This window comes from Pelobates fuscus, chromosome 2, assembly GCF_036172605.1.
Source record: "Pelobates fuscus isolate aPelFus1 chromosome 2, aPelFus1.pri, whole genome shotgun sequence".
Classification (NCBI taxonomy): domain Eukaryota; kingdom Metazoa; phylum Chordata; class Amphibia; order Anura; family Pelobatidae; genus Pelobates; species Pelobates fuscus.
Window position 1 is genome coordinate 270,853,405 of NC_086318.1, and position 27,641 is coordinate 270,881,045.

Here is a 27,641-nt window from a genome sequence, read left to right on the forward strand (position 1 = left end):
GATTCTGTAAGAGAAGATCTGCATACTACTTTTTCAATATCCTCCCCCAGAACGGCAGACCAATTCATAAGTACCTTAGCCATCGAAGGCATGGCTACTGCTGGTCTACAAGCTGCAGCTGCATAGATTTTCACAGATTGTTATCAATTCTTCTGTCCATATTGTCTTTGAAGGCAGCAACTGCATCTAAGGGAAAGCTGTATTCCTTCCCAATATAATGATTTTCTGCATGTAAATAGGTAATGCTTTTCTCTGCTTGTGTACAGTTAAGCATAGTAATGCACATCTCAGTACTTCAGTGTATAGTGCATTTATAATGATTATTAGTACATGTTTATGTGTAAGCAAAATATGCATTGAAGCTTGACAGATTATATAAATCTATTAAGATGGTAAAAAATATATGTTGCCACTTTTTAAATTTGAAGTTTAGGTTATACTTATCTGAAATCTATTGAGAAAAACACCATTGAATTTAATACATTCCTTCAAACAATAGATAATACAATTTTAATGTATATTGAGAAAATTACTTTTTTATTTATTTTATTAAAGCATTTTATTTTTTCTACAGATGTGGTGCCTTGTTGATATCAGTTGCTGGCATGAAGCTGATGAGATCCTCTTTCTGTAATCCAATCCACCAGTTTGTAACCTTAGGATTTACTGTTATATTTTTTCAGTTTGATTGCAGCTCTATTTCAGAGAGCTTTCTTTTTGATTTTTTTATAATTTCCATCCTGTGTACTAAGGTAAGTAACAAATATAATGTATTTAGTTTAATATTGTTACATGGATGCAATATTTCAGAATAACTTGGGAAGCTTGATTTAATCATGGACTTAAAGACAAATACTTCAATAGTCTAATATTTAGTATTGCTGTTGTATTAAATAATAGTACTAACCTGGGTGGACTGGCAACTCACAGGGCCTATGGTGCAAGGATTTTTGAATACTATTACTCTTCTCCCCCTTCTTTGTGTGACATTCACATGGGATGGCTGTGTGAGTACAACGCAGTCATGGCTCTCACATCTGGAGGGACTTTAAACTTGTCTAGAAAGATTTTTAAGAGGTTAATCCAACCAAAAACGGTGTAAAACACGTTTTTTTTGGATTAAATACCCACACAGACATGCCTCCCCAATCACATAAAAAAAAACTAATAAAGCAATGTTAACCTCCCCAAGGAAGGAAGCAATTGTACAAGTTCAGATCATAACAAAATGTAAACAAAACCTGGGATTGACTGTACAACCATAATTCATCAATTTCATGTAAAGTAAACCCACACCTATTATCAGTGGCGTCGCTAAGTGGGGGCGGGGAGGGGGGGCAGTGGGCGCCATGGCCCCCCCTACATCATGCTGTGCCCCTTCTTGTGCCCCCCCCCTAAATGCCAGAAACTTGCTGGCCATGTGGTTAGATTCTTTTCCCTCGAACTGTAACAGTCTGTTACAGCCCGAGGGAATGCAGGACAAAGGGGCTGGAGCGCTGGGTGCTGTCTGTGGAGAGATGCTGGGGCCGGAGAGAGCACAGGCCCTGCCTCCAAACCAAGCCCCGCCTCCTGTGCGTATGGACTGCTGAGTCCATACACACACACACACACACATAGAGACTGCTGAGTCCATACACACACACACACACACACACACACAGACTGCTGAGTCCACACACACACACACACACACGCATAGAGACTGCTGAGTCCATACACACACACGCATGGAGACTGCTGAGTCCATACACACACACACACACACACACACAGACTGCTGAGTCCACACACACACACACACACACACACACAGACTGCTGAGTCCATAGACACACACACACACACAGACTGCCGAGTCCATACACACACATAGACTGCTGAGTCCATACACACACACACACACAGACTGCCGAGTCCATACACACACACACACTCACAAACACACACAGACTGCTGAGTCCGTACACACACAGACACACAGACTGCTGAGTCCATACACACACAGACACACAACGACTGCTGAGTCCATACACGCACACATACTGCTGAGTCCATACACATACAGAGAGACTGCAGAGTCCATACACACACAGAGAGACTGCAGTGTCCATACACACAGACTGCTGAGCCCATATATACACACACACACAGACTGCTGAGTCAATGAACACACACACAGACTGCTGAGTCAATGAACACACACACAGACTGCTGAGTCCATGCACACACACAGACTGCTGAGTCCATTCACACACAGACACACAGACTGCGGAGTTCATACACACAGACTGCGGAGTTCATACACACACACACAGACTGCTCAGTCAATACACACACACAGACTGCTCAGTCAATACACACACACAGACTGCTGAGTCCATGCACACACAGACTGCTGAGTCCATGCACACACAGACTGCTGAGTCCATGCACACACAGACTGCTGAGTCCATGCACACACAGACTGCTGAGTCCATGCACACACAGACTGCTGAGTCCATGCACACACAGACTGCTGAGTCCATGCACACACAGACTGCTGAGCCCATATATACACACACACAAACACACACACACGCGCACACACAGACTGCTGAGTCCATACACACACACACGCGCATACAGACTGCTGAGTCCATACACACACACACACACACACGCGCATACAGACTGCTGAGTCCATACACACACACACACACGCGCGCATACAGACTGCTGAGTCAATACACACACACACACAGACTACTGAGTCCATACACACAGACACACACGCGCATACAGACTGCTGAGTCAATACACACACACACACACACTACTGAGTCCATACACACACACACGCGCATACAGACTGCTGAGTCCATACACACACACACACACACACGCGCATACAGACTGCTGAGTCCATACACACACACACACACGCGCGCATACAGACTGCTGAGTCAATACACACACACACACAGACTACTGAGTCCATACACACAGACACACACGCGCATACAGACTGCTGAGTCAATACACACACACACACACTACTGAGTCCATACACACAGACACACAGACTGCTGAGTTCATACACACACAGACTGCGGAGTCCATATACACAGATTGCGGAGTCCATATACACAGATTGCGGAGTCCATAAAAATACAGACTGCTGAGTCCATACACAGACACACAGACTGCTGAGTTCATACACACACAGAGACTGCGGAGTCCATACACACACAGACACAGAGACTGCTGAGTTCATACACACAGAGACTGAGGAGTCCATACACACACAGACTGCTGAGCCCATATATACACACACACACACACACAAACACACACACCCATGCACACACACAGACTGCTGAGTCCATACACACACACACTGCTGAGTCCATACACACACACACACACACAAGCATACTGCTGAGTCCATACACACAGAGACTGCAGAGTCCATACACACAGACTGCTGAGTTCATAAACACACAGACACACAGACTGCGGAGTCCATACACCACACAGACTGCTGAGTTCATACACCACACAGCCTGCTGAGTCAATACACACAGACAGCCTGCTGAGTCAATACACACAGACAGCCTGCTGAGTCAATACACACAGACAGCCTGCTGAGTCAATACACACACAGACTGCTGAGTCAATACACACACAGACTGCTGAGTCAATACACACACAGACTGCTGAGTTCATACACACACACACACACAGAGAGACTGTGAAGTCCATACACATAGACTGCTGAGCCCATATATACACACACAAAAAACCCACGCACACACACAGACTGCTGAGTAAATACACATACAGACACTCACAGACTGCTGAGTCCATACACAAACACAGACTTCTGAGTCCACACACACACATAGAGACTGCTGAGTTCATACACACACACACACACAGAATGTTTAGTCCATACACACACTGTGACGAGACCACTGTGCATTGGAGGAGCCTGGTTGCCCGCCTGCTGCCTTTACCTTTAGACTATGGCCCCATGTTGAAACGCTTGACACGAAGACCTGCAAAGACACGAAAGCATTTGATACTTGCCCTGTTTGAGCAGTGATACCCCAGATAGCTATGCCATGGAGCCCATTTGTATAATGAAAGACTATGAGAAAGACTTGGCTCCATGGCAATTGAACAGTATGTGTGTTATCTGAGCGCTATTCAGTAATAATGTGCGCTCAGATCTGAGCTATCTGGGGATATGTTGAATGTACCTGTTTTATGCAATGGCTGCACAGTTATATATTTTTATGTATTTTATTGTCTTTTGCTGCCATGTGTTCAATAGAATTTTTTTTTTTTGTAAATCTCTTTTTTTATTGAGGCATACAGTTATGTGGGTACAGAATGTAAAAAGGGAGACAATAAAGTTTCAAACCATTCGGGGGTAATATAATGCAAGGCATATCATTTCTAAATGGTGCTAGCCTCATTTTATGTGTAGAATATTAAGGTTACGTCAGATGGTTATATAGTTGCAGGATATTTAAATACATGCTAAGATCAGGCTAAGGTATCTAAGAGTTGTGTAAAGTTGAAATATACAGGCTGAACAATGACCCAGTACAATGTCTCCTATACAGAGCTGTCTCATTGAATACCATGTGAACAAACTAGACGGTTATTAAACAGAGCAGCTTAGTGATAGGAATTTCAGCGGCTGTGCAGTCTAGCCCAGATAGGGTGGCTGGGAGAGTAAGGCTAAACTGTGGCCAACATGGCGTGTGCGAGGATTTAATGTGCTTGTCATTAACATGCTATGTGTCGAGGGTCAGTCGATGCGAGCAAAATAAGACAATAAAATAACATACCAGTATATACCCCGATTATACCTGTGGCGCGAGGCCTATCTAACCCTATAACAGCATTAAAACTTATGTGGCACCAGAGGGTAGCTATGTAAAGCCCATTAGTATGGCAGGAATATGCAGGCCATGCCCAGTGCTGTGAACGTGTAATATAACATGCATAATGGTCATAAGTAGGCACGGTCTTAAGACTGGTATGACAAACTAGATATAAAAGTATAGGTAACAATCTAAGTCATACTGAAAATGCTAGCAATAAGGTTTTCAATGCCAAACAGATGCACAAGTGTTGCACGACAATTATATTTATGAGTCCGGTTAGATGTCATACTGGGACATGGGAGCATCGCTGGGTCAGGGAATCCCGACAGAGACGGTGTCGTAAACCTTGTGGATCAGTCCTGGTGGGGTGCACAGCTCCTGGCTTGGTCGCTGGCCACGGCCCGGTTCCTCAGCCGATCCCTTCCCGTGGTTTTGTGATGTTTGAAGCTGGAAGGATCCGCAGGGTGCAGGTGTGTTGCGTGGATGTGAAGACCTCCGCCTGGCCCCAGGCCTCATGTGGGGTCTGCATCTCGGTGCCACAAACTCGGGTGTACCTGTAGGCCGAGTTTTTCCCTGGAGGGGCGCCACGGAGAGCCCTGGTGGTCCTGCGCCGCCAGCGGCGGTCGGGCCTCCGGCGATGTGGTCAATGCCGTGGAGGTAATCTCCCTTTGACCCTCGGACCGGGTGATAGGCAGGCGGTCGTTGCTGGGATAGGAGGGTAAGTATTGCCCGCTCTTCCTCTGCTTCACCATTTTCCCTGTCGGGCCTTCAGGTAATAGGAAGGGTATCGTGAGGATTTGCTCCCACCTGTCCCAGAATCGCTGAAATGCCAGGTCTAGGCTTGTGGGTTGCGGGTTCGTGGGCGCTGGCCTCGTGAGTTGGGTTGCGTCCGCCATGTTGCCGGGTCTGGAGTATTCAGAACCCAGGCTTGAGTGGGCAGCTGCAGGTCGATGGATTGCGTGTGTCAGCTTGGTAGGAACCGGGATAACCCCCGCCGGTCCATAGGGGGGGGGGGAACGGGAGCTCAGACTTTGCCTTGCTGTACTTGTGGACGGTGGGAGAGCGGCCGTCTCCCCCACCGCCGCCATGCTTGTAGGCCGCAACATTAGGGGGCTCTGACCCCCTGTCAAGATCCACGTGTGTGGTGTCTAATTGTAGGTCTCGGGTTCCCCAGTCGAGTGGGATCCAACGTGAGTCTGATCGCGGCCTCCGCTTGTCGAAAATCGGCTTTAGATCGGATCAGCTACGGGAGCAGCAGCGACATGCGTCTGCTCCCTTCTGCGGTTAGGCCCCGCCCCGCCCCCCGTGTTCAATAGAATTTTGCCTCTGTCCTTTGAGATAATTTGAATATTTCCCAATTATCTCCAGGATAGAAGACTCTGTGGAACTGGTTTTGGGCAGAAAAGCCATGCTTAGTTTGGTCACAAAGGACTACGAACTATCTTTTGAACCACTGGACCAATTTGTATAATTTTTACGTATGTTTGTATTTGGAGTATGCTGATTCTGAAAGTGTATCACAGGCAGAGGGGAGGATTTTGTGTGGGAGTGTCTGAGTGTATTGTACGTGTTTATTGGTTGTTCTCAAAAACCCTGTTGTTGGTACTAATGTGTACATAAGAACAATAAACCCGCAGCTCTGTCTGTTCCTGCTTGACCCTCAAAACGGAGCCTTGTCTCGTTCTTGGGGGGTGTGACGAGACCAATCTCGCCACATTGCATTGGAGGAGCCTGGTCGCCCGCCTGCTGCCTTTGGATTATGGACCGGCAGCTAAAGGGTTAATTTTACTGTGCAGAAGGATTTATTTCTCCCTTTCTGCACAGCCGTTCGGTAGATTCTATCTACCGAACAAACAGCCTGTTTGCAACCTCCCCAGAGCCGTGGGAAGCCGGCCGGCGCCGTTAGTTGGCCACCCAGAAGCTGGAGTGTGCTGCCAATTTACCTCCCTGAAGCTGAGTCAATACACACAGACAGCCTGCTGAGTCAATACACACAGACAGCCTGCTGAGTCAATACACACAGACAGCCTGCTGAGTCAATACACACAGACAGCCTGCTGAGTCAATACACACAGACAGCCTGCTGAGTCAATACACACAGACAGCCTGCTGAGTCAATACACACAGACAGCCTGCTGAGTCAATACACACAGACAGCCTGCTGAGTCAATACACACACAGACTGCTGAGCCCATGCACACACACACACACACACACACAGAGAGACTGTGAAGTCCATACACATAGACTGCTGAGCCCATGCACACACACACACACACACACAGACTGCTGAGTCAATACACACACACAGCCTGCTGAGTCAAAACACACACACAGCCTGCTGAGTCAAAACACACACACAGACTGCGGAGTCAAAACACACACACAGACTGCTGAGCCCATGCACACACACACACACACACTGTAGCAGAGAGCTGATATCCCACAGCTATTCTCCACTAAAGATCCCACTGAGGCTCAGGAACAAGGCAATTGTAAATCCACAAGCAAGGTTTCCAGCAGGCAAAGTAATACAGCAATATCCCAACAGCAATCCCAATAACTGGACGACACACAGTTTCAGGAGCAGAACTGACAATCTTTATTCCATGGTGCCTTATAAAGCATGATCCCATGCAAGGGAGGGATTCACATAAATTAGGACAGTAACCAATACTGTAACTGTTACCTCCCACACATCTCCTCCCCTCAAAGTGACTCATAATCCCCTTAACTATACTGTACATTTACCCCAAACCTGGATGTACCCCTAAACTAGTACATAGCATCAATATTAGGGTACCGCCAGGTAGCCCTGATCTGGGTGAATAATATATCCAAAATTCACCCAGATCGGACCAGGGGTTCAATATTTAGATGGAGGGTGAAGTTTGTCTCCGTTCGGTAGTAAAAACATACAGTAATCCTAGCCATCCACACTTAAATTCACCTGTATTATAGTTCTCTCGTTCGGTACTTTGTTTCTACCGAATGGGGATTAGTTAGGTCCCTCCGTTCGGGAGTTACGGAGCTCTGGAGGTCTCAGCGGTGTTCGGTTGTTTGAGTGTCCGATTTGAGTTCCAGACACTCGACGACCAAACACCGCTGAGATTTTGATGCGTAAGATAGCCGCCGCGCGTGGTTCATATACAGAACAGCGGCCACCCAGGCATTAGCAATTACAGTTCAAGTTGCGGTTTGTGAGAAGTGTGAACGCCTAACGAGGCGCACACTTCTCACTGGGGTGGTCTGGGGGTTCGGTAGTTTCATTCGTATGAAAACTACCGAAACCCTCATACGAAAATACATACAGTTTTACCATACATAGCGATACAATTAAACAAATGCAGTTTTACATGAATTATACAGGACAGGCTTAATACAATCCGCTACACTGCTCCCCCTTGCCCACAAGCCGGCATACACAGTCACGGGGTGCTCACGGTTCATTTCTCCAGATCAGTTTGTCGTGACAACCCATCAGCGTTTCCATTTTGCTTACCCGGGCGGTACTGAATGTTAAAGTCAAAAGGCTGCAGCGCCAAACTCCAGCGCAGCAGCCTGGCATTGTCCCCAGCCACCCGGTTCAGCCAGACTAACGGGTTGTGATCCGTGAGCAGGGAAAAAGCCTGTCCATATAGATACGGTTGCAACTTCTTCAAGGCCCACACCACAGCCAGGCATTCCTTCTCGATGGCGGCGTAGCTTACTTCCCTGGGTAATAACTTGCGACTGATGGAAGCCACGGCATGTTCTCCGCCATCGGCTCCGACTTGGCTCAGTACTGCCCCCAATCCAAACATAGAAGCGTCTGTGTGTACAAGAAAACATTTAGTTGGATTGGGAGCTGCCAAGACAGGGGCATTAACAAGTGCATTTTTTAGATATTGGAATGCCTGCTCACACTCCGGGGTCCAGGTTACCTGGCGGGGAAGGTTTTTACGGGTCAGGTCAGTGAGGGGTTTGGCCAGGGCACTATAATTGGGGACAAACTTCCTATAGTACCCTGCTGTCCCTAGAAATGCTCACACCTGGGTATTAGTCTTAGGGGTAGGCCACTCGGCTACAGCTTCTATTTTGGCTGGTTCTGGCTTCTGCTTGCCACAGCCCACTCGATGGCCCAGGTACTGCACCTCGGCCATCCCAATGCTTCATTTAGCTGGTTTCAATGTCAAACCGGCTTCCCTGATCCTGTCTAGAACCGCTCCTATATGGGCCAAGTGCTCCTGCCAGGTATTGCTGAATATGGCAATATCGTCGAGATATGCGCAGGTGTAGTCTTGGAACCCGTCTAGGAGTCGGTCCACCATCCGCTGGAAGGTAGCCGGAGCGTTTTTCATCCCAAGCGGCATGACTTTGAATTGGTACAAGCCGAATGGGGTGACAAAGGCGGACTTAGGGATGGCGTCCGGAGCCAATGGGATCTGCCAATATCCTTTACACAGATCAATAGTGGTAAGGTATTGACCTCTGGCCATCCGGTCTAGTAACTCATCATACCGTCTTTTCGTTTAATCTCCTGTAATCCACGCAAAAGCGGGTCTTACCGTCCCGCTTTGGTACGAGGACCACTGGAGAACCACCTGGGGTTTCTACTCTGTGGGTAGCCAGAGGGGTGTATCCAGGTATATTAGAAAAGGTCTCCTGCTTTTCTTGCAGTTGTTGTTGTACCTCGATACGCTCCTGTGGACTCAACCGATCCCCCAATATAACTTCTCCTAAATCCCCAGACAGCTGTCCGTCTCCCAGCAGATCGGGGAGGGGCAGGCTGTCACATTCTTCAGAGGTGGGTGCACAAATAGCCGTCACCTCCTCTGAGCATTCCTGGTAGGGCTTCATCATGTTCACGTGGATCATGCGTCCCCCTCCAGTCCCTGCACAGGGGCCAATTATATAAGTGGTGTCACATCTCTATTCCACCACTTTATAAGGGCCTTGCCAGGCGGCCTGTAGCTTATCATGTCGGACAGGTTTTAAAATGAAAACTTTCTGCTCAACCTGGAAGCTACGGTCCCTGGCGCCCCGATCGTACCATGTGCGCTGGCGCGTCTGAGCCGTCTGTAGGTTCTCCTTTACCGTCTTAGTTAGTGCTTCCAGGCGGTCTCAGAGGGCCAACACATATGGTACGATAGGGGTGCCGTCTGTGCTACGGTCTCCCTCCCAATGTCATAAGTAGGCACGGTCTTAAGACTGGTATGACAAACTAGATATAAAAGTATAGGTAACAATCTAAGTCATACTGAAAATGCTAGCAATAAGGTTTTCAATGCCAAACAGATGCACAAGTGTTGCACGACAATTATATTTATGAGTCCGGTTAGATGTCATACTGGGACATGGGAGCATCACTGGGTCAGGGAATCCCGACAGAGACGGTGTCGTAAACCTTGTGGATCAGTCCTGGTGGGGTGCACAGCTCCTGGCTTGGTCGCTGGCCACGGCCCGGTTCCTCAGCCGATCCCTTCCCGTGGTTTTGTGATGTTTTGAAGCTGGAAGGATCCGCAGGGTGCAGGTGTGTTGCGTGGATGTGAAGACCTCCGCCTGGCCCCAGGCCTCATGTGGGGTCTGCATCTCGGTGCCACAAACTCGGGTGTACCTGTAGGCCGAGTTTTTCCCTGGAGGGGCGCCACGGAGAGCCCTGGTGGTCCTGCGCCGCCAGCGGCGGTCGGGCCTCCGGCGATGTGGTCAATGCCGTGGAGGTAATCTCCCTTTGACCCTCGGACCGGGTGATAGGCAGGCGGTCGTTGCTGGGATAGGAGGGTAAGTATTGCCCGCTCTTCCTCTGCTTCACCATTTTCCCTGTCGGGCCTTCAGGTAATAGGAAGGGTATCGTGAGGATTTGCTCCCACCTGTCCCAGAATCGCTGAAATGCCAGGTCTAGGCTTGTGGGTTGCGGGTTCGTGGGCGCTGGCCTCGTGAGTTGGGTTGCGTCCGCCATGTTGCCGGGTCTGGAGTATTCAGAACCCAGGCTTGAGTGGGCAGCTGCAGGTCGATGGATTGCGTGTGTCAGCTTGGTAGGAACCGGGATAACCCCCGCCGGTCCATAGGGGGGGGGGGAACGGGAGCTCAGACTTTGCCTTGCTGTACTTGTGGACGGTGGGAGAGCGGCCGTCTCCCCCACCGCCGCCATGCTTGTAGGCCGCAACATTAGGGGGCTCTGACCCCCTGTCAAGATCCACGTGTGTGGTGTCTAATTGTAGGTCTCGGGTTCCCCAGTCGAGTGGGATCCAACGTGAGTCTGATCGCGGCCTCCGCTTGTCGAAAATCGGCTTTAGATCGGATCAGCTACGGGAGCAGCAGCGACATGCGTCTGCTCCCTTCTGCGGTTAGGCCCCGCCCCGCCCCCCGTGTTCAATAGAATTTTGCCTCTGTCCTTTGAGATAATTTGAATATTTCCCAATTATCTCCAGGATAGAAGACTCTGTGGAACTGGTTTTGGGCAGAAAAGCCATGCTTAGTTTGGTCACAAAGGACTACGAACTATCTTTTGAACCACTGGACCAATTTGTATAATTTTTACGTATGTTTGTATTTGGAGTATGCTGATTCTGAAAGTGTATCACAGGCAGAGGGGAGGATTTTGTGTGGGAGTGTCTGAGTGTATTGTACGTGTTTATTGGTTGTTCTCAAAAACCCTGTTGTTGGTACTAATGTGTACATAAGAACAATAAACCCGCAGCTCTGTCTGTTCCTGCTTGACCCTCAAAACGGAGCCTTGTCTCGTTCTTGGGGGGTGTGACGAGACCAATCTCGCCACATTGCATTGGAGGAGCCTGGTCGCCCGCCTGCTGCCTTTGGATTATGGACCGGCAGCTAAAGGGTTAATTTTACTGTGCAGAAGGATTTATTTCTCCCTTTCTGCACAGCCGTTCGGTAGATTCTATCTACCGAACAAACAGCCTGTTTGCAACCTCCCCAGAGCCGTGGGAAGCCGGCCGGCGCCGTTAGTTGGCCACCCAGAAGCTGGAGTGTGCTGCCAATTTACCTCCCTGAAGCTGAGTCAATACACACAGACAGCCTGCTGAGTCAATACACACAGACAGCCTGCTGAGTCAATACACACAGACAGCCTGCTGAGTCAATACACACAGACAGCCTGCTGAGTCAATACACACAGACAGCCTGCTGAGTCAATACACACACAGACTGCTGAGCCCATGCACACACACACACACACAGAGAGACTGTGAAGTCCATACACATAGACTGCTGAGCCCATGCACACACACACACACACACACAGACTGCTGAGTCAATACACACACACAGCCTGCTGAGTCAAAACACACACACAGCCTGCTGAGTCAAAACACACACACAGACTGCGGAGTCAAAACACACACACAGACTGCTGAGCCCATGCACACACACACACACACACTGTAGCAGAGAGCTGATATCCCACAGCTATTCTCCACTAAAGATCCCACTGAGGCTCAGGAACAAGGCAATTGTAAATCCACAAGCAAGGTTTCCAGCAGGCAAAGTAATACAGCAATATCCCAACAGCAATCCCAATAACTGGACGACACACAGTTTCAGGAGCAGAACTGACAATCTTTATTCCATGGTGCCTTATAAAGCATGATCCCATGCAAGGGAGGGATTCACATAAATTAGGACAGTAACCAATACTGTAACTGTTACCTCCCACACATCTCCTCCCCTCAAAGTGACTCATAATCCCCTTAACTATACTGTACATTTACCCCAAACCTGGATGTACCCCTAAACTAGTACATAGCATCAATATTAGGGTACCGCCAGGTAGCCCTGATCTGGGTGAATAATATATCCAAAATTCACCCAGATCGGACCAGGGGTTCAATATTTAGATGGAGGGTGAAGTTTGTCTCCGTTCGGTAGTAAAAACATACAGTAATCCTAGCCATCCACACTTAAATTCACCTGTATTATAGTTCTCTCGTTCGGTACTTTGTTTCTACCGAATGGGGATTAGTTAGGTCCCTCCGTTCGGGAGTTACGGAGCTCTGGAGGTCTCAGCGGTGTTCGGTTGTTTGAGTGTCCGATTTGAGTTCCAGACACTCGACGACCAAACACCGCTGAGATTTTGATGCGTAAGATAGCCGCCGCGCGTGGTTCATATACAGAACAGCGGCCACCCAGGCATTAGCAATTACAGTTCAAGTTGCGGTTTGTGAGAAGTGTGAACGCCTAACGAGGCGCACACTTCTCACTGGGGTGGTCTGGGGGTTCGGTAGTTTCATTCGTATGAAAACTACCGAAACCCTCATACGAAAATACATACAGTTTTACCATACATAGCGATACAATTAAACAAATGCAGTTTTACATGAATTATACAGGACAGGCTTAATACAATCCGCTACACTGCTCCCCCTTGCCCACAAGCCGGCATACACAGTCACGGGGTGCTCACGGTTCATTTCTCCAGATCAGTTTGTCGTGACAACCCATCAGCGTTTCCATTTTGCTTACCCGGGCGGTACTGAATGTTAAAGTCAAAAGGCTGCAGCGCCAAACTCCAGCGCAGCAGCCTGGCATTGTCCCCAGCCACCCGGTTCAGCCAGACTAACGGGTTGTGATCCGTGAGCAGGGAAAAAGCCTGTCCATATAGATACGGTTGCAACTTCTTCAAGGCCCACACCACAGCCAGGCATTCCTTCTCGATGGCGGCGTAGCTTACTTCCCTGGGTAATAACTTGCGACTGATGGAAGCCACGGCATGTTCTCCGCCATCGGCTCCGACTTGGCTCAGTACTGCCCCCAATCCAAACATAGAAGCGTCTGTGTGTACAAGAAAACATTTAGTTGGATTGGGAGCTGCCAAGACAGGGGCATTAACAAGTGCATTTTTTAGATATTGGAATGCCTGCTCACACTCCGGGGTCCAGGTTACCTGGCGGGGAAGGTTTTTACGGGTCAGGTCAGTGAGGGGTTTGGCCAGGGCACTATAATTGGGGACAAACTTCCTATAGTACCCTGCTGTCCCTAGAAATGCTCACACCTGGGTATTAGTCTTAGGGGTAGGCCACTCGGCTACAGCTTCTATTTTGGCTGGTTCTGGCTTCTGCTTGCCACAGCCCACTCGATGGCCCAGGTACTGCACCTCGGCCATCCCAATGCTTCATTTAGCTGGTTTCAATGTCAAACCGGCTTCCCTGATCCTGTCTAGAACCGCTCCTATATGGGCCAAGTGCTCCTGCCAGGTATTGCTGAATATGGCAATATCGTCGAGATATGCGCAGGTGTAGTCTTGGAACCCGTCTAGGAGTCGGTCCACCATCCGCTGGAAGGTAGCCGGAGCGTTTTTCATCCCAAGCGGCATGACTTTGAATTGGTACAAGCCGAATGGGGTGACAAAGGCGGACTTAGGGATGGCGTCCGGAGCCAATGGGATCTGCCAATATCCTTTACACAGATCAATAGTGGTAAGGTATTGACCTCTGGCCATCCGGTCTAGTAACTCATCATACCGTCTTTTCGTTTAATCTCCTGTAATCCACGCAAAAGCGGGTCTTACCGTCCCGCTTTGGTACGAGGACCACTGGAGAACCACCTGGGGTTTCTACTCTGTGGGTAGCCAGAGGGGTGTATCCAGGTATATTAGAAAAGGTCTCCTGCTTTTCTTGCAGTTGTTGTTGTACCTCGATACGCTCCTGTGGACTCAACCGATCCCCCAATATAACTTCTCCTAAATCCCCAGACAGCTGTCCGTCTCCCAGCAGATCGGGGAGGGGCAGGCTGTCACATTCTTCAGAGGTGGGTGCACAAATAGCCGTCACCTCCTCTGAGCATTCCTGGTAGGGCTTCATCATGTTCACGTGGATCATGCGTCCCCCTCCAGTCCCTGCGCAGGGGCCAATTATATAAGTGGTGTCACATCTCTATTCCACCACTTTATAAGGGCCTTGCCAGGCGGCCTGTAGCTTATCATGTCGGACAGGTTTTAAAATGAAAACTTTCTGCTCAACCTGGAAGCTACGGTCCCTGGCGCCCCGATCGTACCATGTGCGCTGGCGCGTCTGAGCCGTCTGTAGGTTCTCCTTTACCGTCTTAGTTAGTGCTTCCAGGCGGTCTCAGAGGGCCAACACATATGGTACGATAGGGGTGCCGTCTGTGCTACGGTCTCCCTCCCAATGTTCCCTAATTAAGTCTAGGGGTCCCCTTACCCTCCTCCCGAACAACAGTTCAAATGGGGAAAATCCTGTGGATTCCTGTGGCACCTCCCTATAAGCAAATAGGAGTTGAGGCAGAAATCATTCCCAGTCTCAGCGAAGGTTCGGAGCATCTGTTTTAGGGTGCCATTGAACCGTTCGCAGAGCCCATTAGTCTGGGGATGGTAGGGGGCACTAATTATGGGCCTGACCTTACAAAATTTCCAGAGATGTTGAGTAACTTCCGCCGTGAACTGAGTACCCTGATCCGAGATGATCTCCCTGGGTAACCCCATCCGGGAGAAAATCTGCATCAGCGCCTCAGCCACGGTCTCAGCATGAATATTGGTCAAGGCTACCGCCTCGGGGTAGCGAGTGGCGTAATCCACTACTGTCAAAATGTACTTTTTGCCAGATGGGCTAGGTTTCCAGAGGGGGCCTATGATATCCACTGCTATTCTATGAAAAGGTTCTTCAATTATGGGTAGCGGGTGTAACTTGTAACTACCCTCTGGCACGTATCGCAGGTGTTGCAATATTTGCGCACCTCCTGACTAATCCCTGGCCAAAATAAACTTTGGGTCAGCCGGTACCTGGTACGACTGACCCCCAAATGTCCGGATAGCGGAATATCGTGAGCTATCCGGAGTAATTCGGTTTGGTACCTCTGAGGTACTACAAGCTGCCTTACAACAATTGCGTCTGACCCAGCTACCTGCTTATCAGATTTTCTGTACAGTAACTGCCTATCCCATACAAATCTTTCCCCCTCCGCCCCCGGGTGGTCAGAGGTGACTTTATCTCGATATACCTGTAGGGTAGGGTCAATGATCACCTCTGCCGCAAATTCGTCAGGTGGGGCCCAAGGGACACAGTCTAGGGGAGGGGAAGGATCTCTTACCTGGACCTCCGGCAGTGTGTTGCAGTCCTGGATGCGGGCCTGTTGCCTGGTGACCACTGAGTGTGCTTACTCAGTGGTTTGGGGCTCAAATGCCGATGTAAGTTTGCCCAGGTCATTTCCCAATATCACCTCAGCAGGCAATTGCGGCATCAGCCCCACTTCCACATTTCCTGACCATGTACCCCAATGCAAATGTACCCTGGCTGTATTTAGCCGATACACGGCTCCCCCTGCAACCCTGACAGCCACGGTCTTATTGGTTTTGACCCTGTCAGAAACCAAGTGGCTTTGGACCAAGGTGATAGTGGCTCCCGAGTCTCTGAGCCCCTGCATAGACTTGCCTTCGAGGTACACTGTCTGCCTATGGTGTTGTCTATCATCCGCCTGTGCCTGCTGTGGGTTGGCTTCATGCAACACTTCCCACTGTTCCACAGATGTAACGGGAACTGCAGAGCCATACGGGATTGGTGTCTCGTCCTGGTAATGACGTGCTGCGGCTCTCGGTGGTGGTGGCGGCCCTGGTCGGATCCAGGTGGTGCGGTCTCTTGACTGCGGGCATTCTCGCTGGTAGTGTCCCCACTTCTGGCACCGGTGGCATTGCACAGAAGCAGTTGGGCGATATCTCGGTTGATCTGCTGCAGGTGCTGGTGGAGGGAGTTGTCTCGGTGGGGGGTGAGCGTTAGTGGAGAAATAATTTCCTCCCAGCGGCCGCATAGCCGGTTTAACACTCACTGCCTTGTGTTGTCTGCGGGCATCCATAAAATCATCTGCCTTTTTAGCTGCTTCTGTGAGGGACGTGGGGTTATGGTCCCTCACCCATTCCTGCAGCTCTGCAGGTATCCCCTCATAAAATTGTTCCAATAACACCATTTGTAATAAGTCCTCCATGGACCGTGCCTGGTTTGCCTGTACCCATCCGAGGGCTGCCCTTTGTAACCTGCAAGCCCATTCTGCGTGTGAGTCCTTTTCCGCTTTTTTCAGTTCCCTGAAGCGCCTCCGGTATGCCTCTGGTGTCATAGCATACCGGGCCAGGATGACTGCTTTCACACGGCTATAATCTCTGATTTCTATGTCTGGTATGGTACGATAGGCTTCAGCTGCTCTCAATGATAGCGTCCTGCTAAGATGGGTACCCAATCTTCCCTATGGATGTTATGCAGCATACACAGTCTCTCAAAGTCTTGGAGGAAGGCATCTATGTCCTCCTCCTCTTCTACATACATTTTAAACGCCTGGTATGGGATTTTAGGCTTGCCCTCTTGTACCATAGCTACTGCTGGACTCCTTTCTGGCGTTTGCGATCTCCTTTGTCGCATTACAAACTCTTGCACCTCCGTCATGGTTTTGGAGATGATTTCCGCTGATGGGTTTTCCCCATAAAATGCCAGTCTGAATTGGACTTGTCTTTGGAACTCCTCTTGCTCCGTTCTGTCTGTTTCATTCCTCTGTTCAGTGACCAAACCCTCCTCTGTTCGGTATTCTGCCATCACTTCAGCGATAAGCGTTGCCTTTGTTTTGCTGCTGGCTGGAATACCTTTCGCTTCCAGGAGGTCTTTCAATGTGGATCGCTTTAGTGTAGAAAAATCAATCTCCATTAATCCTTGTTCCTCTGTGAGTCTGGATCCCAGCGCTGCAGACCAATGTAGCGGAGAGCTGATATCCCACAGCTATTCTCCACTTAAGATCCCAGTGAGGCTCAGGAACAAGGCAATTGTAAATCCACAAGCAAGGTTTCCAGCAGGCAAAGTAATACAGCAATATCCCAACAGCAATCCCAATAACTGGACGACACACAGTTTCAGGAGCAGAACTGACAATCTTTATTCCATGGTGCCTTATAAAGCATGCTCCCATGCAAGGGAGGGATTCACATCAATTAGGACAGTAACCAATACTGTAACTGTTACCTCCCACACATCTCCTCCCCTCAGAGTGACTCATAATCCCCTTAACTATACTGTACATTTACCCCAAACCTGGATGTACCCCTAAACTAGTACGTAGCATCAATATTAGGGTACTGCCAGGTAGCCCTGATCTGGGTGAATAATATATCCAAAATTCACCCAGATCGGACCAGGGGTTCGGTATTTAGATGGAGGGTGAAGTTTGACCGACCGCACATGAGGTGGTATCCGAAAAGGGTTCCATGCGTTTGGGCCCTGCGGTCGGTCTCCGTTCGGTAGTAAAAACATACAGTAATCCTAGCCATCCACACTTAAATTCAACTGTATTTTAGTTCTCCCGTTCGGTACTTTGTTTCTACCGAATGGGGATTAGTTAGGTCCCTCCGTTCGGGAGTTACGGAGCTCTGGAGGTCTCAGCGGTGTTCGGTTGTTTGAGTGTCCGATTTGAGTTCCAGACACTCGACGACCAAACACCGCTGAGATTTTGATGCGTAAGTTAGCCGCCGCACGTGATTCGTATACAGAACAGCGGCCACCCAGGCATTAGCAATTACAGTTCAAGTTGCGGTTTGTGGGAAGTGTGAACGCCTAACGAGGCGCACACTTCTCACTGGGGTGGTCTGGGGGTTCGGTAGTTTCATTCGTATGAAAACTACCGAAACCCTCATACGAAAATAATACAGTTTTACCATACATAGCGATACAATTAAACAAATGCAGTTTTACATGAATTATACAGGACAGGCTTAAGACAATCCGCTACACACACACAGACTGCTGAGTCCATACACACACACACACACACAGAGACTGCTGAGTCCATACACACAGACACACAGACTGCTGAGTTCATACACACACACACACAGACTGCGGAGTCCGTACACACAGACTGCTGAGTCCATAAAAACAGACTGCTGAGCCCATATACACACACACACAGCCTGCTGAGCCCATGCACACACACAGACTGCTGAGTCCATACACACACAGACACACAGACTGCTGATGTCATACACATACCGACTGCTGAGTTCATACACACACACACACACAGAGGCTGCAGAGTCCTTATGTAACGGACCGTTTCGCTCAGAAGGGGATAAAAACTGTTTAGGCGATAATCCCCTTTTCCATAGACCAGCAGCTACTGCAATCACCAATCTCCCGAACTCCAAACTGTACGAATTCACCAACTCCCGAACTGCAAACCCACGAACCCTGGAATCAGCCGAACAGGAAAAGCATACAATCCGCTTACACTCCTGGCAGTCAGCATACAATCCAATTCCCCCAAAAAACGAGATGACACATCGCTTTGAGGGTTAAGCAGGAACAGATTTACTGAGGGCTACCTGCCCAGTATTTATGCAGGTCTCCAACCTGGTGGACACTCCCCTAAGGGGCCAAATGGGAGACTGAAATAGCAGACAGACATGTATCAGATTAGTACATACAGCCACAATACTTTACCACAATGCATCCTGGCTTCCTCCTCTCTGTCCTGGAGATAATTAGAGAAGTAATTCAATTATCTCCCAGGACAAAGGAAAAACTCCATTACACACGTGGGGACACAAAAACAGACTATCACTTTAAAATACATAAAGACACACATTTTATACATAACACACAGACATGTAGCATATCCCCAGATAGCTCAGGTCTGAGTGCACATTATTAGGTGAATGGCACTCAGACCACACGAATACAGTTTAATTGCCATGGAGCTAAAGTCTTTAATTATACGAACAGGCTCCATGGCATAGCTATCTGGGTTAAAGCATTCACATAAAACAAACTACCGAATTTCCATGCATTCGTTTAATCCATACGAATTAGAACCAGGGGCTGGAGGTTCAGCGGTGCCTGCACGTAAAAGTGTCCGGGTTTGGTGCATGAAAGCCAGGCAGAAAAGCGATGGCTGCCCGGGGAGCTCCAGAACACCGCCACCTAGCAGCCGCTAAGTGTAACAGCGGCCACCCAGTAACAATCAATTAAGCTGCGGCTAACCGCAGCTTCAGGGAGGTAAATTGGCAGCACACTCCAGCTTCTGGGTGGCCAACTAACGGCGCCGGCCGGCTTCCCACCGCTCTGGGGAGGTTGCAAACAGGCTGTTTGTTCGGTAGATAGAATTTACCGAACGGCTGTGCAGAAAGGGAGAAATAAATCCTTCTGCACAGTGAAATTAACTCTTTAGCTGCCGGTCCATAATATAAAGGCAGCAGGCGAGCAACCAGGCTTCTCCAGTTCACAGTGACGAAGTTGGTTTCGCCACAATTCTCCCCTTTACCAATTAGACTAACAGGGTACCTGACCTCCTGCCGGTCAGTGCCCTTGTTAGTCCAGCAGCCCACCCACAAGACAGAAACAGCAGTACAGCCCACCCACAATAAACTGTTACTACACCTGGGTAAGGGAGAATCTTGTCCATGTCCAGGTGCCTCACCACGGCTGTGTGGGGGACTGGTAGGCTGCCTTGGTGGGTTGCTGAGGGGGCAGAGACCAGCGGTACTCTGTCCTGGTGCCAGCACTACCACGGGAGTAGTCTGGTTGGAGCCTGGTTGCTGGAGACTGACTGTCTCCCCTTTAGGTGCATAGCTCGGCTGCCGTAGGGGGAGAACGACTGACTCCCCTTTGGATACACCGCTCTGTGGCTGGAGGACAGGACCGACTGTCCCTACCCCTTGTGCTGTAAGTGCAGAGACTACGGTCCCATCTGCACAGTTGTGGGGCTTAACATCTCCCCTTGGTGGGTTAGGCTGCCGCTGGAGAGATGGTGTAACAAGCTCCTCTCTCTTGACGGTAAACTGCTGCTGGGGAGAGGGGTTAGCAGGCTCCTCTCCCTGGCACTCTCTCTGCTGGTGGAAAGGGGGACCAGCGGTCTCCCCTTTCATTCTCTTGTCCTGCTGTTGGGGTGCGAGACTGACGGTCTCTGTTCCCTGCAGGACACTCAGTCGCTGGGGAGGAAGGACGGCACCTTCAGCTCCCTGGGGTGTACACTGCCACTGGGGAGGAAGGACGGCACCTTCAGCTCCCTGGGGTGTACACTGCCGCTGGGGAGGAAGGAAGGCACCTTAAGCTCCCTGGGGTACACACTGCCGCTGGGGAGGAAGGACGGTACCTTCAGCTCCCTGGGGTACACACTGCCGCTGGGGAGGACGGACGACACCATCAGCTCCCTGGGGTACACACTGCCGCTGGGGAGGAAGGACGGCACCTTCAGCTCCCTGGGGTACACACTGCCGCTGGGGAGGACGGACGACACCTTCAGCTCCCTGGGATACACACTGCCGCTGGGGAGGAAGGACGGCACCTTCTGCTCCCTGGGGTACACACTGCCGCTGGGGAGGAAGGACAACACCATCAGCTCCCTGGGGTACACACTGCCGCTGGGGAGGACGGACGACACCATCAGCTCCCTGGGGTACACACTGCCGCTGGGGAGGAAGGACGACACCATCAGCTCCCTGGGGTACACACTGCCGCTGAGGAGGAAGGACGGTACCTTCAGCTCCTTGGGGTACACACTGCCGCTGGGGAGGACGGACAACACCATCAGCTCCCTGGGATACACACTGCCGCTGGGGAGGAAGGACGGCACCTTCTGCTCCCTGGGGTACACACTGCCGCTGGGGAGGAAGGACAACACCATCAGCTCCCTGGGGTACACACTGCCGCTGGGGAGGACGGACGACACCATCAGCTCCCTGGGGTACACACTGCCGCTGGGGAGGAAGGACGACACCATCAGCTCCCTGGGGTACACACTGCCGCTGAGGAGGAAGGACGGTACCTTCAGCTCCTTGGGGTACACACTGCCGCTGGGGAGGACGGACAACACCATCAGCTCCCTGGGGTACACACTGCCGCTGGGGAGGAAGGACGGCACCTTCAGCTCCCTGGGGTACACACTACCGCTGGGGAGGACGGACGACACCATCAGCTCCCTGGGGTACACACTGCCGCTGGGGAGGATGGACGACACCATCAGCTCCCTGGGTTACACACTGTTGCTGGGGAGGAAGGACTGCACCTTCGGCTCCCTGGGACACACACTGCCGCTGGGGAGGAAGGACGGCACCTTCAGCTCCCTGGGGTGTACACTGCCACTGGGGAGGAAGGACGGCACCTTCAGCTCCCTGGGGTGTACACTGCCGCTGGGGAGGAAGGAAGGCACCTTAAGCTCCCTGGGGTACACACTGCCGCTGGGGAGGAAGGACGGTACCTTCAGCTCCCTGGGGTACACACTGCCGCTGGGGAGGACGGACGACACCATCAGCTCCCTGGGGTACACACTGCCGCTGGGGAGGAAGGACGGCACCTTCAGCTCCCTGGGGTACACACTGCCGCTGGGGAGGACGGACGACACCTTCAGCTCCCTGGGATACACACTGCCGCTGGGGAGGAAGGACGGCACCTTCTGCTCCCTGGGGTACACACTGCCGCTGGGGAGGAAGGACAACACCATCAGCTCCCTGGGGTACACACTGCCGCTGGGGAGGACGGACGACACCATCAGCTCCCTGGGGTACACACTGCCGCTGGGGAGGAAGGACGACACCATCAGCTCCCTGGGGTACACACTGCCGCTGAGGAGGAAGGACGGTACCTTCAGCTCCTTGGGGTACACACTGCCGCTGGGGAGGACGGACAACACCATCAGCTCCCTGGGGTACACACTGCCGCTGGGGAGGAAGGACGGCACCTTCAGCTCCCTGGGGTACACACTACCGCTGGGGAGGACGGACGACACCATCAGCTCCCTGGGGTACACACTGCCGCTGGGGAGGATGGACGACACCATCAGCTCCCTGGGTTACACACTGTTGCTGGGGAGGAAGGACTGCACCTTCGGCTCCCTGGGACACACACTGCCGCTGGGGAGGACGGACGACACCATCAGCTCCCTGGGGTAGACACTGCCACTGGGGAGGAAGGACGGCAAACCCCCTTGCCCGCTCTGATTCCCACGGCAAGTAATTTAGCACTGCTTTCTTCACAAGCTGCACTATATTCTCTGAGGGGTTGGGTCCGCATAAAGCCAGCACCGCGGTGACCTCTCTGTCATACGCCTCTTGAGTGTAGCTGGGTGCCATGCTTGCTCTGCTGAAGTTGGTTCCTTAGTAGATAGGGGCGCTGTATGGGTACTGGTGTTGCCCTCACTTTGTAATCCAGGGGATGGTGTTACCTGTAGCTGTCCTTCTGGTTGTAGGAACGATCCCGCCGCTTGTCACCAATTGTAACGGACCGTTTCGCTCAGAAGGGGATAAAAACAGTTTAGGTGATAATCCCCTTTTCCATAGACCAGCAGCTACTGCAATCACCAATCTCCCGAACTCCTAACTGTACGAATTCACCAACCCCCGAACTGCAAACCCACGAACCCTGGAATCAGCCGAACAGGAAAAGCATACAATCCGCTTACACTCCTGGCAGTCAGCATACAATCCAATTCCCCCAAAGAACGAGACGACACATCGCTTTGAGGGTTAAGCAGGAACAGATTTACTGAGGGCTACCTGCCCAGTATTTATGCAGGTCTCCAACCTGGTGGACACTCCCCTAAGGGACCAAATGGGAGACTGAAACAGCAGACAGATTAGTACATACAGCCACAATACTTTCCCACAATGCATCCTGGCTTCCTCCTCTCTATCCTGGAGATAATTAGAGAAGTAATTCAATTATCTCCCAGGACAAAGGAAAAACACAAAAACAGACTATCACTTTAAAATACATAAAGACACACATTTTATACACAGCTGGGGATGTGGCATATCCCCAGAAAGCTCAGGTCTGAGTGCACATTAGGTGAATGGCACTCAGACCACACGAATACAGTTTAATTGCCATGGAGCTAAAGTCTTTAATTATACAAACAGGCTCCATGGCATAGCTATCTGGGTTAAAGCATTCACATAAAACAAACTACTGAATTTCCATGCATTCGTTTAATCCATACGAATTAGAACCAGGGGCTGGAGGTTCAGTGGTGCCTGCACGTAAAAGTGTCCGGGTTTGGTGCATGAAAGCCGGGCAGAAAAGCGCTGGCTGCCCGGGGAGCTCCAGAACACCGCCACCTAGCGGCCGCTAAGTGTAACAGCGGCCACCCAGTAACAATCAATTAAGCTGCGGCTAACCGCAGCTTCAGGGAGGTAAATTGGCAGCACACTCCAGCTTCTGGGTGGCCAACTAACGGCGCCGGCCGGCTTCCCACGGCTCTGGGGAGGTTGCAAACAGGCTGTTTGTTCGGTAGATAGAATCTACCGAACGGCTGTGCAGAAAGGGAGAAATAAATCCTTCTGCACAGTGAAATTAACTCTTTAGCTGCCGGTCCATAATCTAAAGGCAGCAGGCGAGCAACCAGGCTTCTCCAGTTCACAGTGGTTTCGCCACACCCTACACACAGACTTCTGAGCCCATATATACACACACACACACCCATGCACACACACAGACTGCTGAGAAAATACACACACAGACACTCACAGACTGCTGAGTCCATACGCACACACACACTCAGAGACTGCTGAGACCATAGACACTCACACACACACACACACACACAGACTGCTGAGTCCATACACACACAGACTGCTGAGTCCATACACACACAGACTGCTGAGTCCATACACACACAGACTGCTGAGTCCATACACACACAGACTGCTGAGTCCATACACACACAGACTGCTGAGTCCATACACACACAGACTGCTGAGTCCATACACACACAGACTGCTGAGCCCATACACACACAGACTGCTGAGCCCATACACACAGACTGCTGAGTTCATACACACACACACACACACACAGACTACGGAGTCCATACACACACAGACACACAGACTGCTTAGTCCATACACACACAAAGACTGCTTAGTCCATACACACACACACTGCTGAGTCCATACACACACAGACACAAAGACTACTGAGTCCATACACGCACACAGACTGCTGAGTCCATACACACACAGAGACTGCTGAGTCCATACACACACACACACACACACACTGCTGAGTCCACACACACACACACACACACACACACATAGACTGCTGAGCCTACACACACACACACACACACTGTGGCGAGACCAATCTCGCCACTGTGCATTTGAGGAGCCTGGTTGCCCGCCTGCTGCCTTTAGACTATGGCCCCATGTTGAAACGCTTGATTTTCCCCTGCAAAGACACGAAAGCCGGGCCATTTGGTGCTTGCCCTGTTTGAGCAGTGATACCCCAGATAGCTATGCCATGGAGCCCATTCGTATAATGAAAGACTATGAGAAAGACTTGGCTCCATGGCAATTGAACTGTATGTGTGTTTTCCGAGCGCCATTCAGCAATAATGTGCGCTCAGATCTGCGCTATCTGGGGATATGTTGAATGTACCTGTTTTTAGTGATGTACCGAACTGTTCGCTGGCGAATAGTTCCCGGCGAACATAGCATGTTCGCGTCCGCCACCGCGGGCGAACACATGCGGTGTTCGGTCAGCCCCCTATTCGTCATCATTGAGTAAACTTACACATTACAGCCAATCAGCAGCACACCCTCCCTAGCAGACCCTCCCACCTACTGGACAACATCCATTTTAGATTAATTCGGAAGCTGCAACCATTATTTTTTTTTTTTTACAATTTCTTTTTTTTTTTTTTTTTTTAGTGCATATAAATGTTACAAGCAGATACTCCCCCAGACACCCTGTGTTACTGCAGATACTCCCCCCAGACACTGACACAGAGCAGAATAGGGACTGTTCCCCCTACATAGGGTCACTTGGCAGATATGGATTGACACCTATCCTAAGGATCCCTGATAAACACGGACACGGAGCCCTCCATGGGTGAAGATGGATTTATTTTTTTTTGCGCTCGGGTTTTTTATTTTATTTTTAAGTTCGACGGGTATGATGGCTTTTTATTTGGCCTTTTTTGGGGCTGAAAAATGAAGATTTAAAAAAAAAAAGAAGACGTTGAATAGTAAGTTGAATTTTACTTTACAGGGTAGTAATTTTATTCCCCCCTCACTATTTTTTAGGGTGAGGGGGGTAGGTAGGGGCTTTTTTTTATTTGGTTGTGTGACTAGGGGCTTGGGGACACACACTGCACACACTCACACTACACACACTGCACACCATATACACACTGCATACACACTGCACAATCTATGCACACACTGCACACACTATGCACACACTGCATACACTATACACACACTGCACTAACTATACACACACTGCACTAACTATACACACACTGCATATACCCTTTACACACACTGCATACACCCTATACACACTGCATACACTCTATACACAGACTGCATACACACTATACACACACTGCATACACTCTATACACACACTGCATACACACTATACACACACTGCATACACACTATACACACACTGCATACACACTATACACACACTGCATACACACTATACACACACTGCATACACACTATACACACACTACACACACACACTGCATACACACTATACACACTGCAAACACTATACACACACTACACACACTGCATACACATTATACACACACACTATACACACACACTGCACACTCTATACACACACTGCTTACACTATACACACACACACTATACACACAATATACACACTATACACACACTGCATAAACATACATTTAAAAATAATTGCAGCAGTTTTTTACATTTCAAAGTTGGGGAGGGGGGTGCCAAATAAAGGATCCGCCCCGGGTGCCAAATGCTCCAGGTGCGCCCCTGTATAGAGGGGAGCCATGTTACTCTGTATATAGAGAGGATCCATGTTTACACTGTATATAGAGGGAGCCATGTTACTCTGTATATAGAGAGGAGCCGTGTTTACACTGTATATAGAGGGGAGCCATGTTACACGGTATATAGAGAGGAGCCATGTTTACACTGTATATAGAGGGAGCCATGTTACTCTGTATATAGAGAGGAGCCGTGTTTAGACTGTATATAGAGGGGAGCCATGTTACTCTGTATATAGAGAGGAGCCATGTTTACACTGTATATAGAGGGGAGCCATGTTACTCTGTATATAGAGGGGAGCAATGATACTCTGTATATAGAGGGGAGCCATGTTACTCTGTATATAGAGGGAGCCATGTTACACTGTATATAGAGGGAGCCATGTTACACTGTATATAGAGGGAGCCATGTTTACACTGTATATAGAGGGGAGCCATGTTTACACGGTATATAAAGGGAAGCCATGTTACTCTGTATATAGAGGGAGCCATGTTTACACGGTATATAGAGGGAGGCCATGTTACTCTGTATATAGAGGGAGCCATGTTTACACGGTATATAGAAGGAAGCAATGTTACTCTGTATATAGAGGGAGCCATGTTTACATGGTATATAGAGGGAGCCATGTTTACACGGTATATAGAGGGAAGCCATGTTACTCTGTATATAGAGGGAGCCATGTTACACTGTATATAGAGGGGGGCCATGTTTACACGGTATATAGAGGGAAGCCATGTTACTCTGTATACAGAGGGAGCCATGTTTACACGGTATATAGAGGCAAGCCATGTTACTCTGTATATAGAGGGAGCCATGTTACTCTGTATATAGAGGGAGCCATGTTACTCTGTATATAGAGGGAGCCATGTTTACACTGTATATAGAGGGAACCATGTTACTCTGTATATAGAGAGGAGCCGTGTTTAGACTGTATATAGAGGGGAGCCATGTTACTCTGTATATAGAGGGGAGCCATGTTACTCTGTATATAGAGGGGAGCCATGTTACTCTGTATATAGAGGGGAGCC

The 27,641-nt window shown here is 49.9% G+C and overlaps 1 protein-coding gene across 1 annotated transcript in view; it reads left to right on the top strand.

Moving 5' to 3' along the window:
* The window catches only part of PCNX2 (pecanex 2), a 3,673,975-nt gene that overhangs the window by 1,429,993 nt on the left and 2,216,341 nt on the right, over window positions 1–27,641 (top strand). The window contains exon 18 of the mRNA XM_063443387.1: window positions 575–752. Coding sequence (XP_063299457.1) covers window positions 575–752 — 178 coding nt within the window. The remainder of the gene's footprint in view (window positions 1–574; window positions 753–27,641) is intronic.